Source organism: Lissotriton vulgaris, chromosome 5, assembly GCF_964263255.1.
Source record: "Lissotriton vulgaris chromosome 5, aLisVul1.2, whole genome shotgun sequence".
Lineage (NCBI taxonomy): Eukaryota > Metazoa > Chordata > Amphibia > Caudata > Salamandridae > Lissotriton > Lissotriton vulgaris.
This window is the reverse complement of record NC_141693.1, coordinates 985,970,486-985,992,530: the sequence shown is the minus strand read 5'-3', so window position 1 is coordinate 985,992,530 and position 22,045 is coordinate 985,970,486. Positions and strand designations below refer to the sequence as shown.

Genomic DNA, 22,045 nt, shown 5'->3' with positions numbered 1-22,045 from the left:
TATAAGTGCATCTTGTTAATTCATCAAACACAGCAAAGGTACTATGGGAGATTGCAGATTTGCATAAGGTAGTGAAAGAATAATAGGCTGTCAGGTTTAATGCTGAGAATGTTTCAGATTAAGTCTTCTAGGATGGGTTCCATTGTTTCTTCAAGTAGAAAAATCTGCTGATAGATGATCTCGGTCAGGTAACATATTTACTGTTGAATAAGTAAAGAGAATGCTCCAGAAATGCCTTGATGACTCTCAGATGATTAATGGAAGAAACGTTTATTGTTAAATCAATTTGAAAATTGTCAATACTTAAATAAGAGATATATATATATATATATAAAGTGACAAAATAGTATTCCATTTATTGGTGGCTTCTTTCATTACTTGGATCACAAGCATGAATTTATTGCGACTGAACGCTGGCCTTTTCTTAGTCCACATTCGTGCTCATCCCTGAGGTCCTGCGTGATCTTCGACCCCGCCTCAGAAGGGAACCCCTACCTCGGCGATACCTTCCTAGCAGCTCTAGGAAGAATTTTTTTTGAATGGCCTTTGATGTTGAGGTTCTTGATTGGAGTCTTCTCAGCTCTTGATTCCTCTGATTTTTGTGGGTAGAGCAGAAAATCTTGCTGCAGAATAAAATAAAATGTTATACTTTCTGTTGTTTAGTAATCCTCACACTAAAAAGTCACCAATAAATATCAACCTTGCTTCATTACAGTTTGCTTTGCTTAAGCTTACAATGTCTTACAAAATGTAAAAGGCACTTAATTAAATTATACAGTTAAAGTTTAGTGCATCTTAATTTGGGTATTTAAATGTTACATGTTTCAAGTAAGGAAATGCCTCTTTTTGTATGGTTACCACAAGTTTTTCGACTGATGCAGCTGGTTTTCCAACTCTGGGAGTGCACTGAGACCTGCTAATCAGACCTCAGTGCCAGTACCCTGACCCTAAAGTGTGTGTCGAATTGGTTGTACCCAATTAGAAATGGCTAACTTACCTGTAAGCTCCTACCCAGAGCTTGTAAGTTAGTTAGTTAGTAGTATCCCATGGCTTGCAGCACCGATTGTGCCACCTCGGAGGCCCTCCAAGCCATTGCCAACTGGTAGAGTAGTTGTGCACTGCTAGCCTGAAATAGTCTTTGAAAGCAATGGCAAAGCCACCACTTTCCCTGGACATGTGTGTAAGTCAACCCTCTTGCAGGTGTACCGAGCCCTAAAGGTGGGGTGCAACATATGACACAGGCAGGACATGTGCATTACATACCCTGGCAGTAAAGCATGCAAAACCACTGTCTTACTATGGAAAGAATTGGTCGTCCAATTTTTGAGTGCAGAGTTACACGCTGAACCCTCAGTTGTGCTAACTCTTGAACGGTGCTACCAAAGTGGGCATTCCAAGTTATCAAACAGCTTGTTACATTAAGCCTGACTTGTAGCTAAAATAGTAATTAATTTAACTTGTTGCAGTGGACAGCTTTAACAAAGCTGCCACTTTGTTGCCTTCAAAACTCTTGTGCCTACCGAGGCACACATGAATTCTGCTCCATGAGACAGCTTTCTGCTCTCTACGAGAGACGTGCTAACGACTCCCAGGAACGAGAACAATGAGGCATTGCAGGCCAGGGAGGTCTCACCTCCCTCCTGCAGGAAGCCACTTGGGTGTTAGGGTCAAAAGGCCGACTTCAAAGGTGAAGCCACCTTTGAAGATCAGATGTGTAGCTCCAGGGGGGGGGGGCTGCCCCATTGTTGAGGTAGACAGGCTGGCACAGGGAGCAGAGAGGGGAAACCAGTTGTCCAAACCGGTTTCCCCAGGGGCAGGTAGCCCTGAGATAGCTACTCCCCGGGGGTGAGCTAGTGAGGTCTGTACACCGGAGAGGATCCCGTCATCTTCCAACCTCATCCTGCCCTGAGGGCACTTTATGAGCATGAAGGGGCACCCCTGGCCCTCAGACCTCAGATCTCAACCAACTGAGAAGAAGGACTCAAGAGGGACTGCCGGCAAAGAGAGGCTGCACTGATGAGGGCTGCTCTTGCTTCACTTAGTGGCTAGTGAAGAAAGGTACTGTCCTTGCAGTGTCCTGCTCAAGGAGAAGCTGTCTCCAGAGCCCACTCAAGCCAAGAGACATTCAAGGGCCTGCCGACGAGCCTTCTGTCTGCAGCACGTGGACACAATAGCTGAAGAATCCTGCTCGAGCAAGTTGGTAGCCTAGGGTCTTCAAGCCACTAGCACTGCTGCCATGCAGTACCAAGGACCAAGACCCGACACACAGAGTTGCACCTGTTGGAGAGTTGCTGGGATCTTCAGAAGGAAAGTCATTGACATGGGATTGATCTGCCTGTGACAGCGACAACAGGTGACTGGTAGTCAGGTGGGGACTGGACTTTGGCTAGACCAGAGAGGACTTCATGAGGCATCCACCCTGCAGCCCCTCACCATCTTTGTGGACTGAAGAATCCCTGCAAGAAGATCTCTGTTGACCGGGTTGCCTCCACAGCATCCTTACAGCATCTTTGGCATCCTTTATTCCTGGCATCAGGACCACTCCATAAGAATCCATTACAACGTGGATAAAATGCTTGAAACTGTTGAAGGGCTGCTTCTCCTGTGAAGGTAACTATTTGAGAATCTTGCTAATCCCCCTGACAAGCTCTCTGCCAGAGTTAGTCGCCCCAACTACTTCCAACTGACTGTCCAATTCGCTTACTTTGATAATGCTTGTTCACAGTTGAGTGAAATTGCATTGATTTATTAATGCCTCTACAATCTATATTTCTGGAACCCATGGGTGGATCTTTTTTGTTCCAGTGTCTAAATTCTTATAAAAATACTCTCTATTTTTGTCTATTTTTATGAATTGGTGTCAGAATTCTTGAGTGCTGTGTTGATTTCCTCTGCAATTGTTTTGGTGTTGTTTAAATGCTTAACACTTGCTCCTCTGTGTAAGCCTTGCTGCTCAGAACCACAGCTACCCAGGGTTGACCGAAGGGTTTGACAGACAACAACTAAGGGTCCTAAAGGGGTTCGTAAGTATATTACACAATGAGGTTTCACTACGACACCATATAATACACTCCATTTCCTCACATCTCATATTTTAAAAGTCAAATCTACTGAACGAAAGTATAGTTTTTTTCTTGCATCATTTCCCAAGTGCCTTATTTTATGTACACAAACCTTCACCAGATTTCACAATATGTGTCCTGAAGCCATGGCCACAATGCAACAGGAAGAACAAAAGTATCTCCCATGTTTTTCTATTTGTTGTTATTATGAAAGGAAATGTACATGACAAGGTCAAAACAGAACTGTAAATTAAATGGTCAATTTGTAATCAGTAATAAAAATAACCAATCAGGTCAAATGAAAAAAAACGTGCTTCGAGTAAAGTCAATGAATCATAGTTCCTTTCCGGAGGTTACTAATTATCATCAGATGTTTAGAGATTATGAACGGTTCCTCATGTGCTCCACTGTGCCTATATGAAGCAGATGTGAGCGAGCCAAAAAATTAACACGCAGAGCCAAGTCAGGCGCGAGCCAAGGGTCGGCTCTGCTTTTAAGAGCTTGTGTACGAGTCGACACTTGAACATATTTAGCATATGAATCAGGCAACAACATCATGTAAAATCTAATAGCTAATTCGAAATTTAAAAGTGTATATATTTAAGATGCAGTAGTGTTTTGCCCAAATTACTTCGCAGTACTGTGAGGCATTTATTAAAAGTGAGAGTTTTTTAACATGCACTATGAAATGTTCCTGCCACGCCCTGACGACAATTACAGTAGTGAGCTAAAAGGCAACTCAACTGTAATATGCAAACTGTTTGTAGCCTAGATTCTTATTATAGATGGATCAACGTTAGAGGATATTAAATCAAACAAAGCAGCAGTTTCTCTGCTGGAGAGGAGGAGCATCGCCCCTTACTCTGCGGGGCAGAAAGCATAAAAATTAAAATAGTAATAAAATTATTTTATGACCATTTTATTTTTGATGCTACCTTGCTACGGCCAAACCGACATGCTCAATTCATACATCTCCTACCCCGCTGTTTGGACAGCTGGTTGGAGAGCAGGCACAGGCCTGCACTCCAGCCAATCAAGATGCTTTACTCATGCTGCTTAACATCAAGAGAACAACTTCTTGATTGGATGAGAGAGTTGGCTGTGGTCTTCGTGTTCGGAGTACGAGCTGCAGAATGAGGACGTGCTGCAGAATGGCAGTGTAAGGTAATTGATTTTTTATGTGTATATTTATATTAATGTGTATATTATTTGCACCCCTCTAATGTGATTTGCCACCAACCGCCACTGATCAATCATAAGATAGGGTTTTGTACAGCACACATGCTTAACTCATGTACATTAAAATGCTCTCAAATAAACAAACAAGCATTTACAATGCAACAGTTTCGCCTTTGGAAAAGTTAGAGCTATTGGCATTGTAAATGACAACATTTTTATTTATGTGTTGGCTTTGAAAACATAAATAAATGGCATTGTCATTTACAAAGCCAATAGCCTAATCTCTCGCAAATGCGACACCTATTGCATTTGCACCCACACACACACACAAAACCGGATCACAAGAAGGGAACAGGGCACACACAAAACCGGGTCACAAGCAGGCAACAGAGGCACACACAAAACCGGGTCCCAAGCAGGGAACAGAGGCACACACAAAACCGGGTCGCAAGCAGGCAACAGAGGCACACACAAAACCGGGTCGCAAGCAGGCAACAGAGGCACACACAAAACGGCATTGCAAGCAGGCAACAGAGGCACACACAAAACTGCATCGCAAGCAGGCAACAGAGGTACACACAAAACCGGGTCGCAAGCAGGCAACAGAGGCACACACAAAACTGGATCACAAGCAGGCAACAGAGGCACACAGAAAACCGGGTCGCAAGCAGGCAACATAGGCACACACAAAATCGGACTGCAAGCAGGCAACAGAGGCACACACAAAACCGGACCGCAAGCAGACAACAGAGGCACACACAAAACCGGGTGGCAACCAGGCAACAGAGGCACACACAAAACCGGACCGCAAACAGGCAACATAGGCACACACAAAACCGGACCGCAAGCAAGCAACAGAGGGAAACACAAAACCGGACCGCAAGCAGGCAACTGAGGCACACACAAAACCGGACCACAAGTAGGCAACATAGGCATACACAAAACCAGACCGCAAGCAAGCAACAGAGGGACACACAAAACCGGACCGCAAACAGGCAACAGAGGCACACACAAAACTGGACCGCAAGCAGGCAACAGAGGCACACACAAAACCGGACCGCAAGCAGGCAACAGAGGCACACACAAAGCCGGACCGCAAGCAGGCAACAGAGGGACACACAAAACCGGACCGCAAGCAGGCAACAGAGGGACACAGAAAACCGGACCGCAAGCAGGCAACAGAGGCAAGGACCAACCTCCTTTAAGCTTAGGATGTCAAGATGAAATAGGAAGGTCTTATATACCTTCTGGTAGTGCCGGGCACTTAAAAAATACTGGAAAAAAGTGGGGGGAACGTATCTGACATTGTGGAATATACAATGTTCCTACTCCGAAAAATATATTTTTTTAAATATCCTAGACCAGACTGACATAGATACCATAAGGCCTTCGTGAGATTGGGGCTTATTATTGCTGAGAGATTATTGCACAGACGCGCAGGACGACTGTAGGGTTCTGGAAAAACGCATTTATGAAACGAGGGGCTGTCACCATCTACACTATCGTGCATGTGGGAGGTGGAGGAGAGGTTAGAGACTGAGATAGCACCTCTATTGATTATAAATATTTAAGAACTGTGCTGTCAATCTCTGTATGCTATGACCAGGCTCGTGCACGGTAACTTGATATTGCTGTATACGTGTATCAAATTTTTAACAAAATTAACTTTGTATACCTTTAAAACACTAATAAAAACAGTTGTTAAAAAAAGAGCGTAGCTAACAGAGTGTGTAGAGATCTGTGTATGGAGCTGTTGCAGAAAGAATCTCCTCCCAGTATGGTGTCTGGCTCATTGTGTGATGCACATTGCTTTAATGCTGACATGCCTAGGTGAGGTCGGCCAGTCTATAAGTTGAAGGGTTGGTTATATGCGAGCGCAGGAATGCCCTTATTTGGCCAAATGGGGTGGCGCTTGTTGTTAGAAGAAACGCTGTACCCGGGCACTGACAGCCAGACACAAGCGGCTGTCGATGGGAGCGACTGGCGGGGGCAGAGAGACACGAGAAGTCAGTGGGGCTGGGGCTGTCAATGCAGTCACTGCACGTGCAGCGGAGCAGGCAAAGCGGCGCAGGGCTAGTGGGGCCCGCACTCACAGGGATGGGGCTCTGACCTGCTGGCGACTAATTAGCTCACCTACGGGAGTTACCCCACAGCCTAATGTATAGTCAAAGCTGAAATTCATGCTTTGCTACACAGGCTAGCTTTGAGAGTCTGTATATGTGAACAAAGCACGTATTCATTTCTTAAGCAAACATTTCATGTCTCATGTGAAGGTTTATGGGAATGCGTGAGTTGCCACAAAGAATAATGTATGCATTTATAAACATTTAAGCATCAGCCCATTATGAAATAACCAGCGGCTCCTTGTTTGCCTGACAGTTAAAGATATTCCAGGGAAGCCACAGATTGTCATTAAAGCTAGTAGCGTTTGCCTTTTAAACGTAACACTCATCTCCGGGATGTCCTGTAAAATCAAAGGCAATCAATTGTGCTAGAGACGAGTAGAAATTCGGATGCAGAGCACTAAGACCGTGCCATGCTTTCATTCTGGAAGCCCTTTCCTGGTGTGCTGTATTGAAACTATACTTCTGCATTAGAGCTTTGAAGTGCCTGCCGCGTTTAGCGCACAAGCCCGACTTTAAAAAAAAACCTAAAATAAATGTTGAACAGGTTAAAATCTTATTGATTTTACCTTTTTTTATAAATCGCTTCTAAGTTTTCCACGTGTTATGGGGTGGGAGGAGAGACCGGCATAAGGAGAAAGGGAGTCTGATGGATGGGAGGAAAGCAAGGGAGGGACGCAGGAAACAAACGAGGGTCAGGGGGTGGGGGGACTTTAGCACAACGACGGTCAGGGGGGAGGGAGGGACACGAGCACAACGAGCAACAGGCCACAACAGGGGTTTTCATCGGAAACAGAATTATCCCCTAGTTGTGATCAGGGGTCAAAAGCAGGGGCGGCTGGTGACATTTGACAGTGGTGGGGCGTAAGCTAATTTGCATATTGCACCGCAGCAAGCGAGCGTAGCAAGCGAGCCCGAACCTCTTTAAGGGGGTTACAATGCGGTCGTTACAACAACCGCGTTGTTACATCGCAATACATTACAATGCAAGTAGTTACATTGACTTGCTGTAGGGGGTGCGCTAACCTAATGAATAGTATAATTTACTATTCCAAAACCTTCCCTACTGTTACGCAGACTGGAGTTGGAATAGTAAATTATACTATTCCTAAGTCCAGTACGCCCCCTACAGCAAGTCGATGTAACTACTTGCGTTGTAATGTACTGCGATGTAGCAACGCGGTCGTTGTAACGACTGTGTTGTAATTGCATTGAAAAAGCATTTGTGATGTAAGATGCTATATTTACTGGAAGCTGCTTCCCAAGTCATAGAAATAATTATGTCAGTTATCTGTCAGCAATGCTAGTGGTAAGAATGACGAACTATCTTATTGTCATCAATACTACTAACTTCGTTCTCGTTTAGTGAAAACCTTCCTGGAAATATTTTTGCCTACGTTCATGGTGGACTGGTCCAAGAATTCCATCTGTAGCTCAATGATATGAAGGCCCTAGTCGACCCTTTATAATCATGGCCCCTTGTCTAACAAGAGTTGGCAAAGCCAATAGGCCTTGGCAATCTGGTGCAATGTTTAATTTTGTTTTATTTACAAGCATATGCCTCAAAATAAAAAGGGAAAAAAGAAAATATGCTGCCTCCTAAATATTGCTCTTTATGCTTGACATAAAAAATCGCATTTTAAAAAACATTCACAGATGCAGCTGCTTTACCACTGATGATTTTTAAGCAACAAGCCATTCCCGTTGTACCTACCTGAGGAAGTCTGGAGACTCATGCTTACTTTTTCAAAGTAAATGAGTCCATGACACTCAGTCGGGAGTGTCAAAGCGGAGCAGCATAACAAAGACAGTATTACATGGTCACTACCTGTGGCTGGTTACTGCCCTGACACCAGTTTTTTTAAAAAGCCTTATTTTAACACTAGGAGCAGTTCAGTTTGTGGTATGTGCTATAGAAATGATCCTTCCAACCACCACCACTACTACAATTACTACTGGGTTGCAAATCGAAGGACCACGTGCATGAAAGAGCAGGGATGCATTCGCTTCTCACATCTGATATAAGATAACTAGAAAGCTCTGGTTGGTGCTTTTGTCTCTGGTGTCCTTCGGAAGCAAAAATACAGTTGGATGATGTAATGCTCATTAAACTTCCTTTGCTAAAGCCCCATAATGGTCTCTGTTTGGGTCACATCTCCAAAAGAAACACGGTTGGGAGGTTTCATTTCTTTTTGAGACTACATGAGGTCCCAACCAGACCCTTTGGTGTGTCAGAACCCCATAGAGGGTTGAGTATGAAATAAGAGAGATGATGAATTGGCTTTTTATGGTGTGGTGCAGCGCCTATACACACCAGACAATGATGTCAGAAGCAAATGTAGTTGGAGCACGCACCATCAAACCACGCAGCATAGGAATGCAGAGGCTTTCAGCCCAAAGCCAGGGTGGGAGGTAGGAAGCCCAGAACAATCAGATATGACAGAAAGAGTGACGTATCCCAGCCTCACTAAGGAAGACAGCAGCAAGTAGAGATTTAAGCAGTGCAGAGGGATAAAAGTTAACAGAATCCCTGTGCTTGAGAGAGCGGTGGCTGCGTAAAGCATTAAAAAGTGAGCACAGCAATCACATCAAACATTATACACTATTTGATGCAACCTCGCTGCCACCACCCAGGCCCTCATCTTTCGACCTCTCGAGTACTGCAAGTCACTGTATGTAGGAATAGTAAAACAGATCTGAGGCGCAAGATGACCACAATGCAGAGGCCGTTTTAGTGCACAGTACATTGTAAGTACATTTAAAAATAATGTCGATGTTGCCTTGTTTTTTAAGCAGCATGGCCGTGCTTTAAATGCAGCCCCCAAAAATTTTCAGCCACTTTAAAATATATGTATGCAAAGGGAACTTTCTTTTTTAAACATTTTATTTGAGGGGCTAACTACCTTCATTGACATTGTGGATTATATCAAGCCAAACTCATTTTTAGTTACCTGGAAAGGCACTAAGCAAACCACACCTTTCAAAAGAAGTTTACATTTGATCCACACACACATGTTGGCACTGACAACACCAGCTCTTATTACGATTTTTAACTCCGACCTCAGAGGTAATTTGCAAATCAAGTTAAATAAAAAAAATATATAATGTCATACATGAGGTCACGTTGAGAGTGCAAAACCTTAATAATGGCAGCTGCTTTCCCCCTGGGATAAAATCGACTTGAAGCCAGGCCTCAAATCTAAAACACACAACATCAGATTGCTTATAAACTGCAAAAAACACATATTTACTCCACCCCAGATGGGACTCGAAAACTGCAACAACAAAAAAATTCTCCACCCCAGATGGGACTCGAACCCACAATCCCTGGCTTAGGAGACTAGTGCCTTATCCATTAGGCCACTGGGTCTGCTTACAGCACAATCCAACTAGGGCGGTTTAAGGCAGAATCCATTCATCTACATGTACTTCCTCCTCGAACTGAATGTTCTACACACTCGTCTCGATGAAACAAGAATATACAAAGTAGCTATTGGGGTTACTTCTCCGAGGGCCCTGTCAGGGCGAGGGGACATTCTGGAAAACTGGTGCAGTGTCAGACACGTAAACTCGTAGGAAAAGGCACTAATTGGGTAAACTAGCAATTTGACACTAGTAACTCGTGAAAGGGGGGTGTTCTCTACAAAGTATCAGTTTCACATTTATATCCTACGTGTGAGCTGGACTTCGAGCAAGGGACAGCATCACGCACGCATTTACCACGACCTTCGGGGCAGATGAAGGAGCATTGTAAACTAGCACTGTTCATGGGGTTTCTGCACCAGCTCAGTGTCCCACCTGTAATCTACGTGGAAGGAGGCATTTTGCGCACACTAGTAGTTCCACTCCTGTTACTCTGACGAGAGGGCAAGTCTTTGAAACTCGCATTGTTTAAGACCGGTAACCCGTGAGAAAGGGGACTTCTCTGTAAACTAGCCATTTCACACCAGGAAATCAGCGCCAGGATTGGCTGGGGGGGCACCATGACTGCTCGCCCAGTCGCCATGTGCAACCCTAGGGGCTGCGGCCCGCCCCCTGGTCCTCTCTCTACGAGGAAATTGCCAGGGAATCAATCTGCGCATGCGCGGGCATGTTTGTGCCCAAAAATCCACTTGCGCAGCTGCAGCAGGCCCATCCTCCCCCCCCCCCCCCCTACCCCCCCCCCTGCACTCCGGAAAAGTCGGGTGTCTCCCGGATTCCCGGCCGGCAGGTAGCGAGCGCGATTATTTCAATATTTGTTGTATTTGTATTTTCATGACGACGCGGTGGGTCCATGGGGCTTAGTGGGGCTACGCCCCTACGCCCCAATGGACGCACCGCGCCTGGTCAAAAGTAGTACTGGAGTCACCGACCTCTGATTACCCCACGGCGACTGCAGGCAAACCCTGTGTGAAAATATGCAAAAGCTGGAGCAGCAACGAGGGTCAGGGGGTGGGGGGGGGACACGAGCACAATGAGGGTCAAGGGGGTGGGGGGGACTCGAGCACAACGATGGTCAGGGGGGTGGGGGGGACACGAGCACAAAGAGGGTAAGGGGGTGGGGGGACTCGAGCACAATGACGGTCAGGGGGGTGGCACATGCACAACGAGCAACAGGCCACAACAGAGGTTTTCATTGGAAACAGAATTAGCCCCTAGTTGTGATCAGGGGTCAAAAGTAGTACTGGAGTCACCGACCTCTGATTACCCCACGGCGACGTCCAGGGTCCAATAAATCGCTGACAGCGCGTCTGGCGTGGTCAGTGTATGTACCAGAGTACTGGTGTGCCCGCCTTTATTTGCTAGCCACCCAAAAGTCCACGCCACCACACTCCTCTCTCATAGTAAGATATTGTAAAGGTTGTCATGTTCGCTCGCAGTCTCAAGCGTCACACTTTACTGATCAGTTTAACAAAAGATAAGTAATCCTGCTGAACGTCGGCGCGGTTTGAAAATAAAAATTGTAAATGTTGCAGCAGCATAAAAGAGGGATTGAGTCGGGATGTTATTTCTTAGCCCAGACAAAGTCGCTGCTGGAAATAAAAGTTCTCCGCCCATTCGCATTTCAAAGAGGCCGGTTTTGAATGTGCTGTCTGATTCGTGCCCCTCCTGGCCAGCCTCTGCTTTATCAGGCCCCGGCCAGCTCTGCACTGCGCCAGGCTATTGTCGGCGCAGACGTTCCGGAGCAGGGCTGCACGTGACCGGGCACCGGCTGACGCTGCCGGGAAGGCTTTGAATTACTTTGTGAGGAGGCTGCTGCCTGCAGTGGAGACGAGGGAATAATAGCCCAGCCTGAGAAAAGAACAGGCAGATGTGCAGCAGTGTGAGCACTGGCCGCGGCGAGGAATAATGAAGGGAGAAAGCGCAGAGGGCGACAGGGAGGGAAGAGGACAGCAAGGGGGAGAGACGGCGAGAGATGGAAGTGGGGGCGGAAGAGAGAGTAAGAAAACAAGATCGAGAAGCAGCCATGGGCACCCTTCAGTGACTGCAGCACACATGGGCAGCTGGCAGCGCATTCCTCTGAGAGCCAGCGGGACCCGCAGACAGACAAAGGGAGGGCGCGTTTATACGCGCCGGCAACAGCCGAGGAAAAGTGGGCCAGTGAGGGCACAGAAAGAAAGAATACTTTTAGAAGGGCTGGTGATGTCGAAATAAACAAGCATTACGGGCAGAGCTCACTCTCCTGCGGGATACAGAGCAGGGGCTGAAATCACTCTCCACCGTGCGCCATCTTCAAAGAAATGCCCAAAACAAAGCTTTAAAAAAAAAAAACACCGCCCACCGCCGCAATGACGATCGCAAAGGGGCGAAGAGCGAAAAAATTGCCGGAACGCCCACAAATCTGCTCCGTGAATGATGGACAGATCTCTCGTCCAATGGCTAGCCTCCATTTATGGACAAAGCCAGTACTGTTGTAACATAAGATTTCGCCTGCGAGAACACTGCTGCGCAGCGGATCGCCATGCGAAACTTAAAAAAGGGCTAGCTGAAATCAAGTATTTGTCTAGGCTCACACAGTTTGGTCTGGCAATGAAGCCAGGATTGATCCCAGTTTTTCCGGTTTCACACTTTGCAGTTCAGCCACCAGATGAGTATCTCTTTCTGACATCAAAGGTTAGTGCTTTGTCCTCATGCAACAGGTAGGCTCCACATTTTATTTTTCGTAGTTTTTCACAACATGAACCTTGCACAAGGACATCAAAATGCTTCACAACAGACACAGGCTATGTTATACTTTTTGGTTTGGCACAAGGTGGTTTAAATGAAACTGAGTCGAGGTGGGGATTCAAACCTGGCTCTCTGTTGTGCGTGGTCAGCAGCTGTAGCCACCAGACCACATCATCTATGGTAAAAGTCTGGCTCATGTTGGTCTCAAGGTTCCAGGAGGATCTCAAGCTGAGTTAGAGCCAGGCTACTTGCTCGAGTCCAGCTTGAGCTTTCAGTGGCTTCCCCACCTCTAATATGTATCATTAATCTCTAAATAAGGTAGGGCCAGGCTTTCTGAAGCATGCTCACCCGAGTCTCCATGGTTCACATCACAAACTATACTGCGCAACCTCTCTAGGGAACAAAACAAGTCCTGGAATCCTAAGCTCAATGCAGAAAACAGCTTCTCATTTTGCTCACTGGATAGCAAGCTGTGAGAAAATCAGAAGGGGTGGTGAAGCTTGTTTCACATTTACATTGTGACATGATTTTGTCTGAAATCCCCATAAATGTTTGACCTACATCATCCACTCAGGAGTTCAGACTTTGAACTGGTGCCATGGGGGTGGGTGGTGCATGTCGTGGCCTGACTCCTAGTGCATGAACTTTGATCCTCCCTTCTACTGTCTATTTTCCTGACACAGCACTCTAATATGAATAAAAGCAAACCGCCAAAACAGGAGTTGGCTGTGGTTGACAAGAATGAGCAACCACCCCAAACTCTGCTAAGCTAAGCACCTACGTTGATGGTGCTGTACAAACTGATTACAAGTTGTTTCCTCTAGAATGTGGAATAACTTGTACCTGGGAGAACAGTCTAATTCTGCGTTTTTTCCCCTTCTGTGGGAGCAACAGACTTACATTCGCAGCCATTTATCAACTACTTCAAGGGGAAAGAGGGTCAGAGGAGCATCAGGACAGAAGACTCCTCTTTATTTTCACTTAATGGAGCTTCTTTTGATCCCCCAGCTAAAGAATGTGGGAGAGTGGTGGCACAGGACAGGAGTTGCTAGAATCCCCACAGCTCCACAGATGCTGATGCTCAGAATTATCAGGTCTGCAGTTTTCAGGCCCAACACACCAGGACACGCATAGAGTTACCTGGAGCAGTATCCACTCTGGACATACTGCTACAGGCAATTTGTAATGAACGAATGTGTTTCTTGGTTGTACATTAGTTGCACTCTGACCTACACAAAGTGACTGAACAGGCCCTGCAATCAGTTGGTGGCCTGGGAATGGCAGTGAAAACACTTAAGGAAAAGATGGAAGGACTGGGGGATCTACTGCAATTCCCTGAATATCCCTCCAGGGAGAAAGGTATTCAGCTGGAGTTTGTGGGGATAGGAACGCAGCCATTAGGAAATAAAATGGTGGATCCAGGTGGTATTCTGAACAAAGTCTAAAAAGTATTTCCATGAGGACTTGATATCAATTTTTACACTCATCAATCTAGGCAGTTATACATTGAGGGGTGGCTATATCACACAGCTTAACACACATCCTCTCTCTTTAAATTAAATCCAAAAGATCACAGAGGTTCTATTTCTAATTTTAATGCAACATTGAGATCGGTGTTGAAATATTAACGTTGTTCATCTTGTATCTGCCGAGCCTTCAAACCAGAAACATGGGGGAAACATCTATTACAACACAGTCAGTACAACAACTGCAACATTACCACGAGTTCCATTACAACGCAAGCCATTGCAATAACTTGATTTAGGGAATGCGGTGTAGGACTGGTGTTGGATTTTAAGTCCAACACCTTCTCTACTGATGAACAGACTGGAGTTGGAATAGTAATTTAAATTATTCGAAAGTCTAGCGCTTCCCTAAAGCAAGTCGTTATGACTTGCGTTGTAATGGTACACGTGGTAACGACACAGTTGTGGTATTGACTGTGTTGTTAAGCCATGCATGGTTTTTGCGTGCATGGTAACAGATGCAACTCCAACATTGGTTTGCCATTGGCAGGACCATCACTGAGTAAATCAATATGGCAGGCTCCCTCTGTAATTCAGCTAAACCCCCAGGAGAAGGAACATCCCTTTTGTTGGAATCTGAATAGGTTTCAGAGAGTCTCATGTTTTCGTGATTAAAAGGTTACGTATTGTTGATAAATTAATCTCTTGGGTTACTCTACACTGTTTCAGAGGCCTTTCGACTGAGAAAACTCTACGCTGATGATGAACCCAGGGTTAGAAACAACCTGGCAGTGTCCCTTATGGACCCTAAAGATTTTCCATGGAGCTATATGTGACTGTGATTTCCAAAGAACAAAGTATGGAATTGGTTTATGCGGAATCTTACTTGGTTAAAATGCTCCTCCACACTGGTGATACGGTAATATGCACAACAGAGCCAGTGAAAACGGTGCCGGATTAAACCCTGTGGAGGCCCCCAGGCAATCGAAATTTCGGGCCCTCCTCGCTAATTATCTCCTAATACCCAATGCACCGGATTATTTTTACAAACTGACAGCTGCCAGAAGAGGAACTTTTAAGTTTTAAGGGACAACCTGTTATGTGAATCTGATGTCTATGGTTCATGTACTTTAAGTTCTATTTTGATCCATTGTGGCGGGCCCCTAAAAGGAGTGGGGCCCATAGACCGGTGCCTACTTTGCCTATTTGGTAATTCGGAACGTGAAAGCAACTGCTCTCCTTCAAAGAGCAGCTCAAGAGAATGTCTGCAGGTTCTCTGGATAGCAACCTTTCTAAAACAGCCAATATGAAAACATTTTCACTTAAACACGAATTTGCCAGGAAGGCAACTTTATTCATAGCATAAATAAACTATAAGACATTGCTCCATGAAGCATGAATTGGGTATCTTTACACTGGTAGTATTATAATTAAAGATTGAGTGGAAGACAGTGAGTTATTTCATCCTGGCTTAGCTACTCACAGAAGCTCAGAGCCATATTCTACCTTGCTAGCGAGTGCCATTTTGTACCATTCGTTTTGCAGGTTTAAAGGTGTCAACACCGTATAGCGAGTAATAGTTCGCTCCGAAAGCACCATTACAAAAGAAAAGTGGTACATGGGCAGTGTGGAGCCTTTTATAGTAGACCAGGTGTAATTCTGACTCTGAAGAAAAAGATCCTGTTAAGTGGGCTAAGTGCTCATTGCTGACATCTATGTTTAGCCTACAGTTAATAGGTTCAAATCCTCACAAGGCAAGCTCAACCTTTCATCTTTCCAAAGGTGATAAAACGAGTACAAATGAGTTGGAATATTGTATCGCTGGTTACATGTGGCACAGAAGCAAGGGCTCCATCAACAACAAAGAACATATTTTTTTCTTAATTAAAGTTGGAGCTGTAATATTGTAATGTCAGCAATATATCCCAAACTCACCCTAGTAGCTCCAGCTGGACCAACAGTGACGTCTCTGGTGTCAGTAGAATAACCTGGAGCTGACGCAGTCACACTATATGTCCCAGTCAACAGCAACCGAAAGTAGTCACCCATTTCACCTAGACAACGAAAATATAATTCATGGTAATAGATGAGCTGCAGGAACACACGTTGCTTTTCAGAAGGAGGGAGCGAATGCCAATATTAGAGTTTGGTAAGACATTTCTTTTTATCAGAAATATTTTGTAGACCGGTTTTGTTTGGTGTGAGATACTGGAATTCAGAAACCTTTACATCTCTCTAGTTTCAATTTCTTGATAGAAACTTTTCACAGCTACCTTGCACTTCACACTGTCTGTAATGTCAGAGAGAAGCTAACACATGAAGGGAATATAATACTGCTCACAGTGGCTCAGATTAATCTAAGATCTCAACTCATCACTTTTTGAGCTTGAAATGTGATTCTCTATTGCTCTCCATACATGGGTTCAAAATACGCTGTGTGGCAGAACCTGCCCCTCACTGATCAGGTCCATTTAGGGCTAAAACCATTTGGAGTTGCTGGTGTTCCTCTCTGGGGACACATGCTATAAGGCTTCTAATGGAAAAGCTTATTTCCTGATATTTCACCGAATTTTCTGTCGACCTTCTTAAGGTACCCCAAAAATATTTGTGATCTTAGATACAGAATCCTTCCCATATAAATAAATATAAATAAATATTTAAGAAGATACTATTCCTAGCATGTCTTTTGCAATTTTTCAAAACTGCCGTGAAGCTGTTTCTGGCAAATGTATCCGTCAAGAAAGACAGGTTAAGAAGAACAAATTCAACATTTTCCAACTCATCTATGAAAACTGATTCCAGGTAGAAGAGCCTTTACTGCTTCTGAAAATGCCTTGCCTCCAACCCAGTTCACTGGGGAAGCAAACTGGTGTGTAGTGTAGTTCCTATATTCCCAATAGGCTCTGCGCATTGGAATAATACATCCTATAGATGTGACGTTGGAATTAGGTCAACTAGGTCTCTATTGAATATATTAGACTTAATTGTGAGTGCCAGCTAGCTCAGAGGTCACTAGAAACTTTCTCGAATAAACAAGAAGGGATTAATTTCTGACAACCGCATAAACATGACAACTTTGTTTCCCCAAGATAAACGTATCTTCAGAGTCCGTGGAAACAATAGTTAGATATTTCACTCAGTCAATCGTGCATGCTTCATTTTATCAGAGGTGCAGAGAAATAGATAGATGGGCGTTTTCAATAAAAGTATTAATTGAACAGTCTTCTTTCACATGCGGAAGAAATTAACTGCTACAATCATAGTACTGGCTGCAAAGTATAATACGTACAGCAAGAAGAGTATTATAAAATAATACTGTAAAAGCATAGTATGGTTTCTAAGCCATAAAATACATACATAAATAAATAAAGACTAAAAGCACTCAACTGGTGCTTCTAAAATACGTCTACCCCAATGTACCTAACCTAAGTCAAGGGAAGAAGTAAGTGAGGTGTAACATAAGTTTAGTATTCTTTGCCAAAAATCTATCCAAGATTTCTATTAGGGTCTAATCAGCTCCGTACCTTGGTTTAGAATGAAGGAGGTCTGATATCTCGCAGTCTTGGGAGTCGATTTCCCAACACCCCGCAAGGGGAGCTTGTAAACACTGGAGCTGGATTTCTCGGCAAGAGAAAAGACAGCGTCTCTCTGGAGGGCCGGACTCCTTGGGCACTTGCTGTAGCGTGCTGCGTCGGGCAAGTAGACAGTCGAACTGCTCCAGACCACCGAGTGTTTGCTAGGGTAAGTGTGGGCCTATTTGTACCTTGAAGGTAGCGAGTTTGACGTAAAATTGGACATAATAACGTCATCAAAGAATCACAGTTCTTTGAAAAATCCATGTGTTCTTGGACAAATCAATATTCAAGCAAGGGGAAGTCCCTGACTGCTGAAGCCGAGTTTTCCAAGAAATCGTTGTGGCTTTTCAGAACTAGTGGAAGTATCCATACCTGTATTTGAACTGCATGGGCTATGTCTAAATATGGTGATGATTTCTATGCCTATATAAGGACTAGGTTATTTATACCTATATAAGGGCATACATCGGGAAAATTACACTAGGGTCCTAAAATGATATACAACAGGTGTTAAATAGGAAGGTAGAGTGAGGTTGTGGAGCCCAAATTAGTGATATTGAATATTTAAGCAGCCTCCCAACAGTACCACTTGCTCAGAGCTTGCTTTGATCAATTAAGGTGTTGTGTGTCTGTCACGTGAGATCTAAAATGCAAAAGTTAGACTGTCACTTTTCACCCCACTCCTGCTCCTAAAATGAACCATGATGATTGTCATTGGTATGAATAAACGGCCAAAGTGCATGGGTGTGTTATCTGTGCTGTGTGTTATGTGACAGACTTGCACTTGCAGCTCACATTGATGAAGAATAAACAGGAACAAGCATTGACAAAGCCAATTGGTCTCGTCTTTGGGATCTGTTGATTTTGACCAGGGTTTTCAGAAAGTCCCGGAGGGGCGGATTCATGACAGATATTTTAGCATATTCCCATTTAGTTATATGTAGTTATCTTAAAATTCTGGCATGGATCCGGCTCTCCAGGTCCAACTTTGGAGAACCCTGATTTTGACAATGCCTTTTGGTGAACCTGTACATCATCGGCAACATATGTGCAGTACAGTCAAAAGTAAAGAAAAAGGTGCATTGATGCAGCTACAGCAGGTGCATCATTTCTCAGGAGTAAGCTTGCAACATTATGCATGCACACCTACAAAATGACGAGGGTGTCACTTTTTAAAAATGTATAGTTCTGAAATGGATCAGTAAATTAGAAAAAAAGAAAATAAGCTGCTCAAAAGTGCCTTTTTTAAGGCTGTGGGAGGGAAGCACAGGAGAGAGGGGGTAGTGGGGGAAGCAGCACACATGGGAGAGGAGAAGCACGTAAGTAAGAAAGAGTGCGAGGGATGAAGGGAGACTGACTGGGGAGAAGACCACAAGAGAGAGATCTTGCAACACGAAAGAGACAGCAATACGGAGAGAGGGGGTGAGTATTTAGCAGGTGGGAGAAGCACACGAGAGAGAGCTGGAAAATACATGCACTCTCCTGGTGTGCTTATGAAAGAAGAAATAAAGTAGTTCTCTTAAAGTGAGCAGTGGAAGGATAGAAGCCAGCGAGTCAGAGAGATGGTAAAGAGGATATGCTCAAGTGAAAAACAAAAGATGAAAAATCTGGGCCCACGAAATCTATTGAATAAGATGAAAGAAAATTAGATTGACAGTAAACACAACCAATTGTAAGCAATGAATTGGCTGCAAGACCCTGTAAGTTCCAAGTAAGCTCACAATAGGTCTTTTGCATCCGAACAGCTTGTAATGTCTGGTAGGCTTAATCTATATAAGAGGGGTGTAAATAACTTGCGAATGGTGGCACTGATGAAAAACAATAGAAGCACAGGAAGAGAAAAGCTGGACAAAACTGGAAAGTAATTGCATCCAAGAGAGACATCCAAACTTAATGTGGTACACTAATATTAGCATGGACTGTCCAAAGGAGGCACAATTTGCAACACTTAAGACTTTGATTAAAAAGCTACTGACCAGACAGACATGTCACTGGCTCATGAGTGTGTGACACGTCACACAGTTGTTTAATCACACCACTTAATACAATTTCCAGTTTGTAGTAAACATTCACAAACTGGGTCACTGATTTGAGGTATATTGGCAGGCTTCAAAACACACCATGATCCAGCTGCTTTACCCTATCATACAGAACAATCCAAAGGGAACCACCCAACCAAGCCAATGATTGGAGGTGCTGTTTAGGAATATTCAGTGAGAGTGAAAATTACCAGAGGTGATGTCATGTTTGATCCCGCTCACGGAGATAACAGCATTGGGTATGCCATTATTGTTCTCATCTGTGATCAGCCCTTTGATCCCCTGATGGACCTGAACTTATCCAATGGAGACACAATAAACACACAGGGAAGAAGAAAGAAATGAGAATTAGTTTTAGCATTAATGAACAATGTATTGCAATATGATTGCTACTAGAAAATACTCAAAAACACGTTCTCTGGAGCCATTATTCCTGCTGTACTCAATACATGTACAAACATCAATTGTCAAAGCCAATAGGTCTAGCTTTTGCTGACAGCTTTTTGTGTTTGTTGGCGCTTGCTTGCTCTGTCATAGTTTTTGTAAAACTTTATTGTTGGATGAGCTGTCGGACCCTTGCCAATATAAAAAGAAAAAATATATTTTCATTCTCAAAAAGACCACAGTGTAATAGTTGTCTCTTGCAGTGAGTAGAACAACTTTGTGTATATGGACAACTTGTGAAAAAACGGAATGCTGTCACTCACAGTTAACTAAGCCACTGGCTGAAATGGGCAGCCTCATGGCCACGTGCTTAATGCTGTAGTGAATGGAATAAAAATGTGAATGATGCAACTACAGGCCAAAGGATGAAGAGGGCTGGCTGAAAGACTCTAAATATACATATAATTTTAATAAAATCAAAAGTTCACGGCTAATTGCAAACCTACATAAATGTTGGAAAAGCCAACAAGTCTGATGTTGGCTGTCAGGCCTTTAACTTTGCCAATGCTTATTTTGATTGTGAATGCCTTTTGTATGAAGGCAAACATGTTATCATAACAAGCAATATCTAAAAGCCAAATGAATATTTGTTTTGAAAAGTATACATTTAAGAAGAATGGTCAGATTTACAAGCCCCTTATGCTGACTTTACACCGCCACTGTGTAACGTCTGTGACGCAGCGGTGTCGTAAACAATGCGCCACAATGCAACATATTTAAAACGAGACGCATCTAGGGAGATGCATCACGTTGTAAAGCCCTGTGCTACATTATACCTGTGTCAGGTATAATGTGCAGGGTGGGCGTTTCGTCGCAAGGAAGCCTCGTAAAAGTGAAGCTGTGAAATCTACAAGATTTAATTGAGTCACTTTTACAACGTCACTATGTCAAAACCTTGTGCCTGCTTGAAGCAGGCGTAAGGAGTGACACAGCATGTTAGGAATAGGCATTCCTAACCATTGCTGGAGATGTGTCGTGCTTGCGTCATAACTCCAGCAATGCGCACCCCTTACGCCGACAAGATGCATCACGCATCTGTCTATCCTTGCGCCACGGTGTGTCGCATTGTATATGCAGCGCATCCATGGTGACGCAAGTCTAATTTTCCGTCACGCAAAATAACTGGCTCATCTCTGCTAATATGCTGAGATGTGTCAGTTATTGTAAATCTGCCCGTAGTTCCTGGCACTGAAGCAAACTGCTTATATTGTGGATGTGCACAATTTGCGCGAGAGCAGAGTCCTGTCTCTCACAGTAAGGTAAGCGTCTGGCTGAAGTAGGCTAACTCTGTGCCCAGTGCTGCAGGCTATGCTGGGCGGAATCAAAATGTGAATGACCCTACAGTAGACCAATGAGGGCAGGACAACAGGAGGCGAAGGCCTTCAGCACAAATTTAGAAATGTGAACAGTTGAGCTCCAGTATGTGTGTGCTTCTGGGTCCGTAGAGCATGGAGGCTCGTGGACTGAAACCGCGGCCAGTGCAGGTGTAGCGGTGGGAGATTTCAACAGATGACGATGAGGTGAAATTAATTATTTATTTAACTATCCCTGGTAATTGTCAGTCGAAATTCACCCCGCCCGGTCCCACAACCTTTACCTACACGGGCCTCGGCTGGTGGACTGAGAGCTGTATTGGAACTCAGGCCTCTGTCAATGAGTATTTACTGCACACACCCTCTCAGGCTGTGACCTGCCACCCTTAAAATGACATTGGCTGCAATGCCTTTGACGGTCGTCACTGCTGTTATTCTTTTGGTGACTTCAATTGGTTTGTGGAGGTCACATATCTTTCTTCTATTGTCCCGACCTAAATAATTCAAGCAGAAATGAGCCCACCATCAACGCTTCACGATTTCCAATGAGGTCCATCGCGGCTGGGTGCCAGTAAATGCCTCCTGGGCTGGCCAACAATGCATGCAAATAGAATGCATTCTCAGTCAATGCTAACGTACCTGCGATGGCTTCTTAATGTACGCCAATGACGTTTGATACTTTTGTGAGAAGGTTATT

General features: G+C 44.3%; 1 protein-coding gene across 2 annotated transcripts in view; it reads right to left on the bottom strand.

Moving 5' to 3' along the window:
• Window positions 1-331: 331 nt before the first annotated feature.
• The window catches only part of CPN1 (carboxypeptidase N subunit 1), a 220,118-nt gene continuing 198,404 nt past the window's right edge, over window positions 332-22,045 (bottom strand). For both annotated transcript variants that reach the window (XM_086922584.1, XM_086922585.1), the window contains exons 7-9: window positions 19,783-19,882; window positions 15,913-16,031; window positions 332-623 (exon numbers count right to left, since the gene is read on the bottom strand). In XM_086922584.1, coding sequence (XP_086778710.1) covers window positions 492-623; window positions 15,913-16,031; window positions 19,783-19,882 — 351 coding nt within the window. In that variant the 3' untranslated portion in view covers window positions 332-491. The remainder of the gene's footprint in view (window positions 624-15,912; window positions 16,032-19,782; window positions 19,883-22,045) is intronic.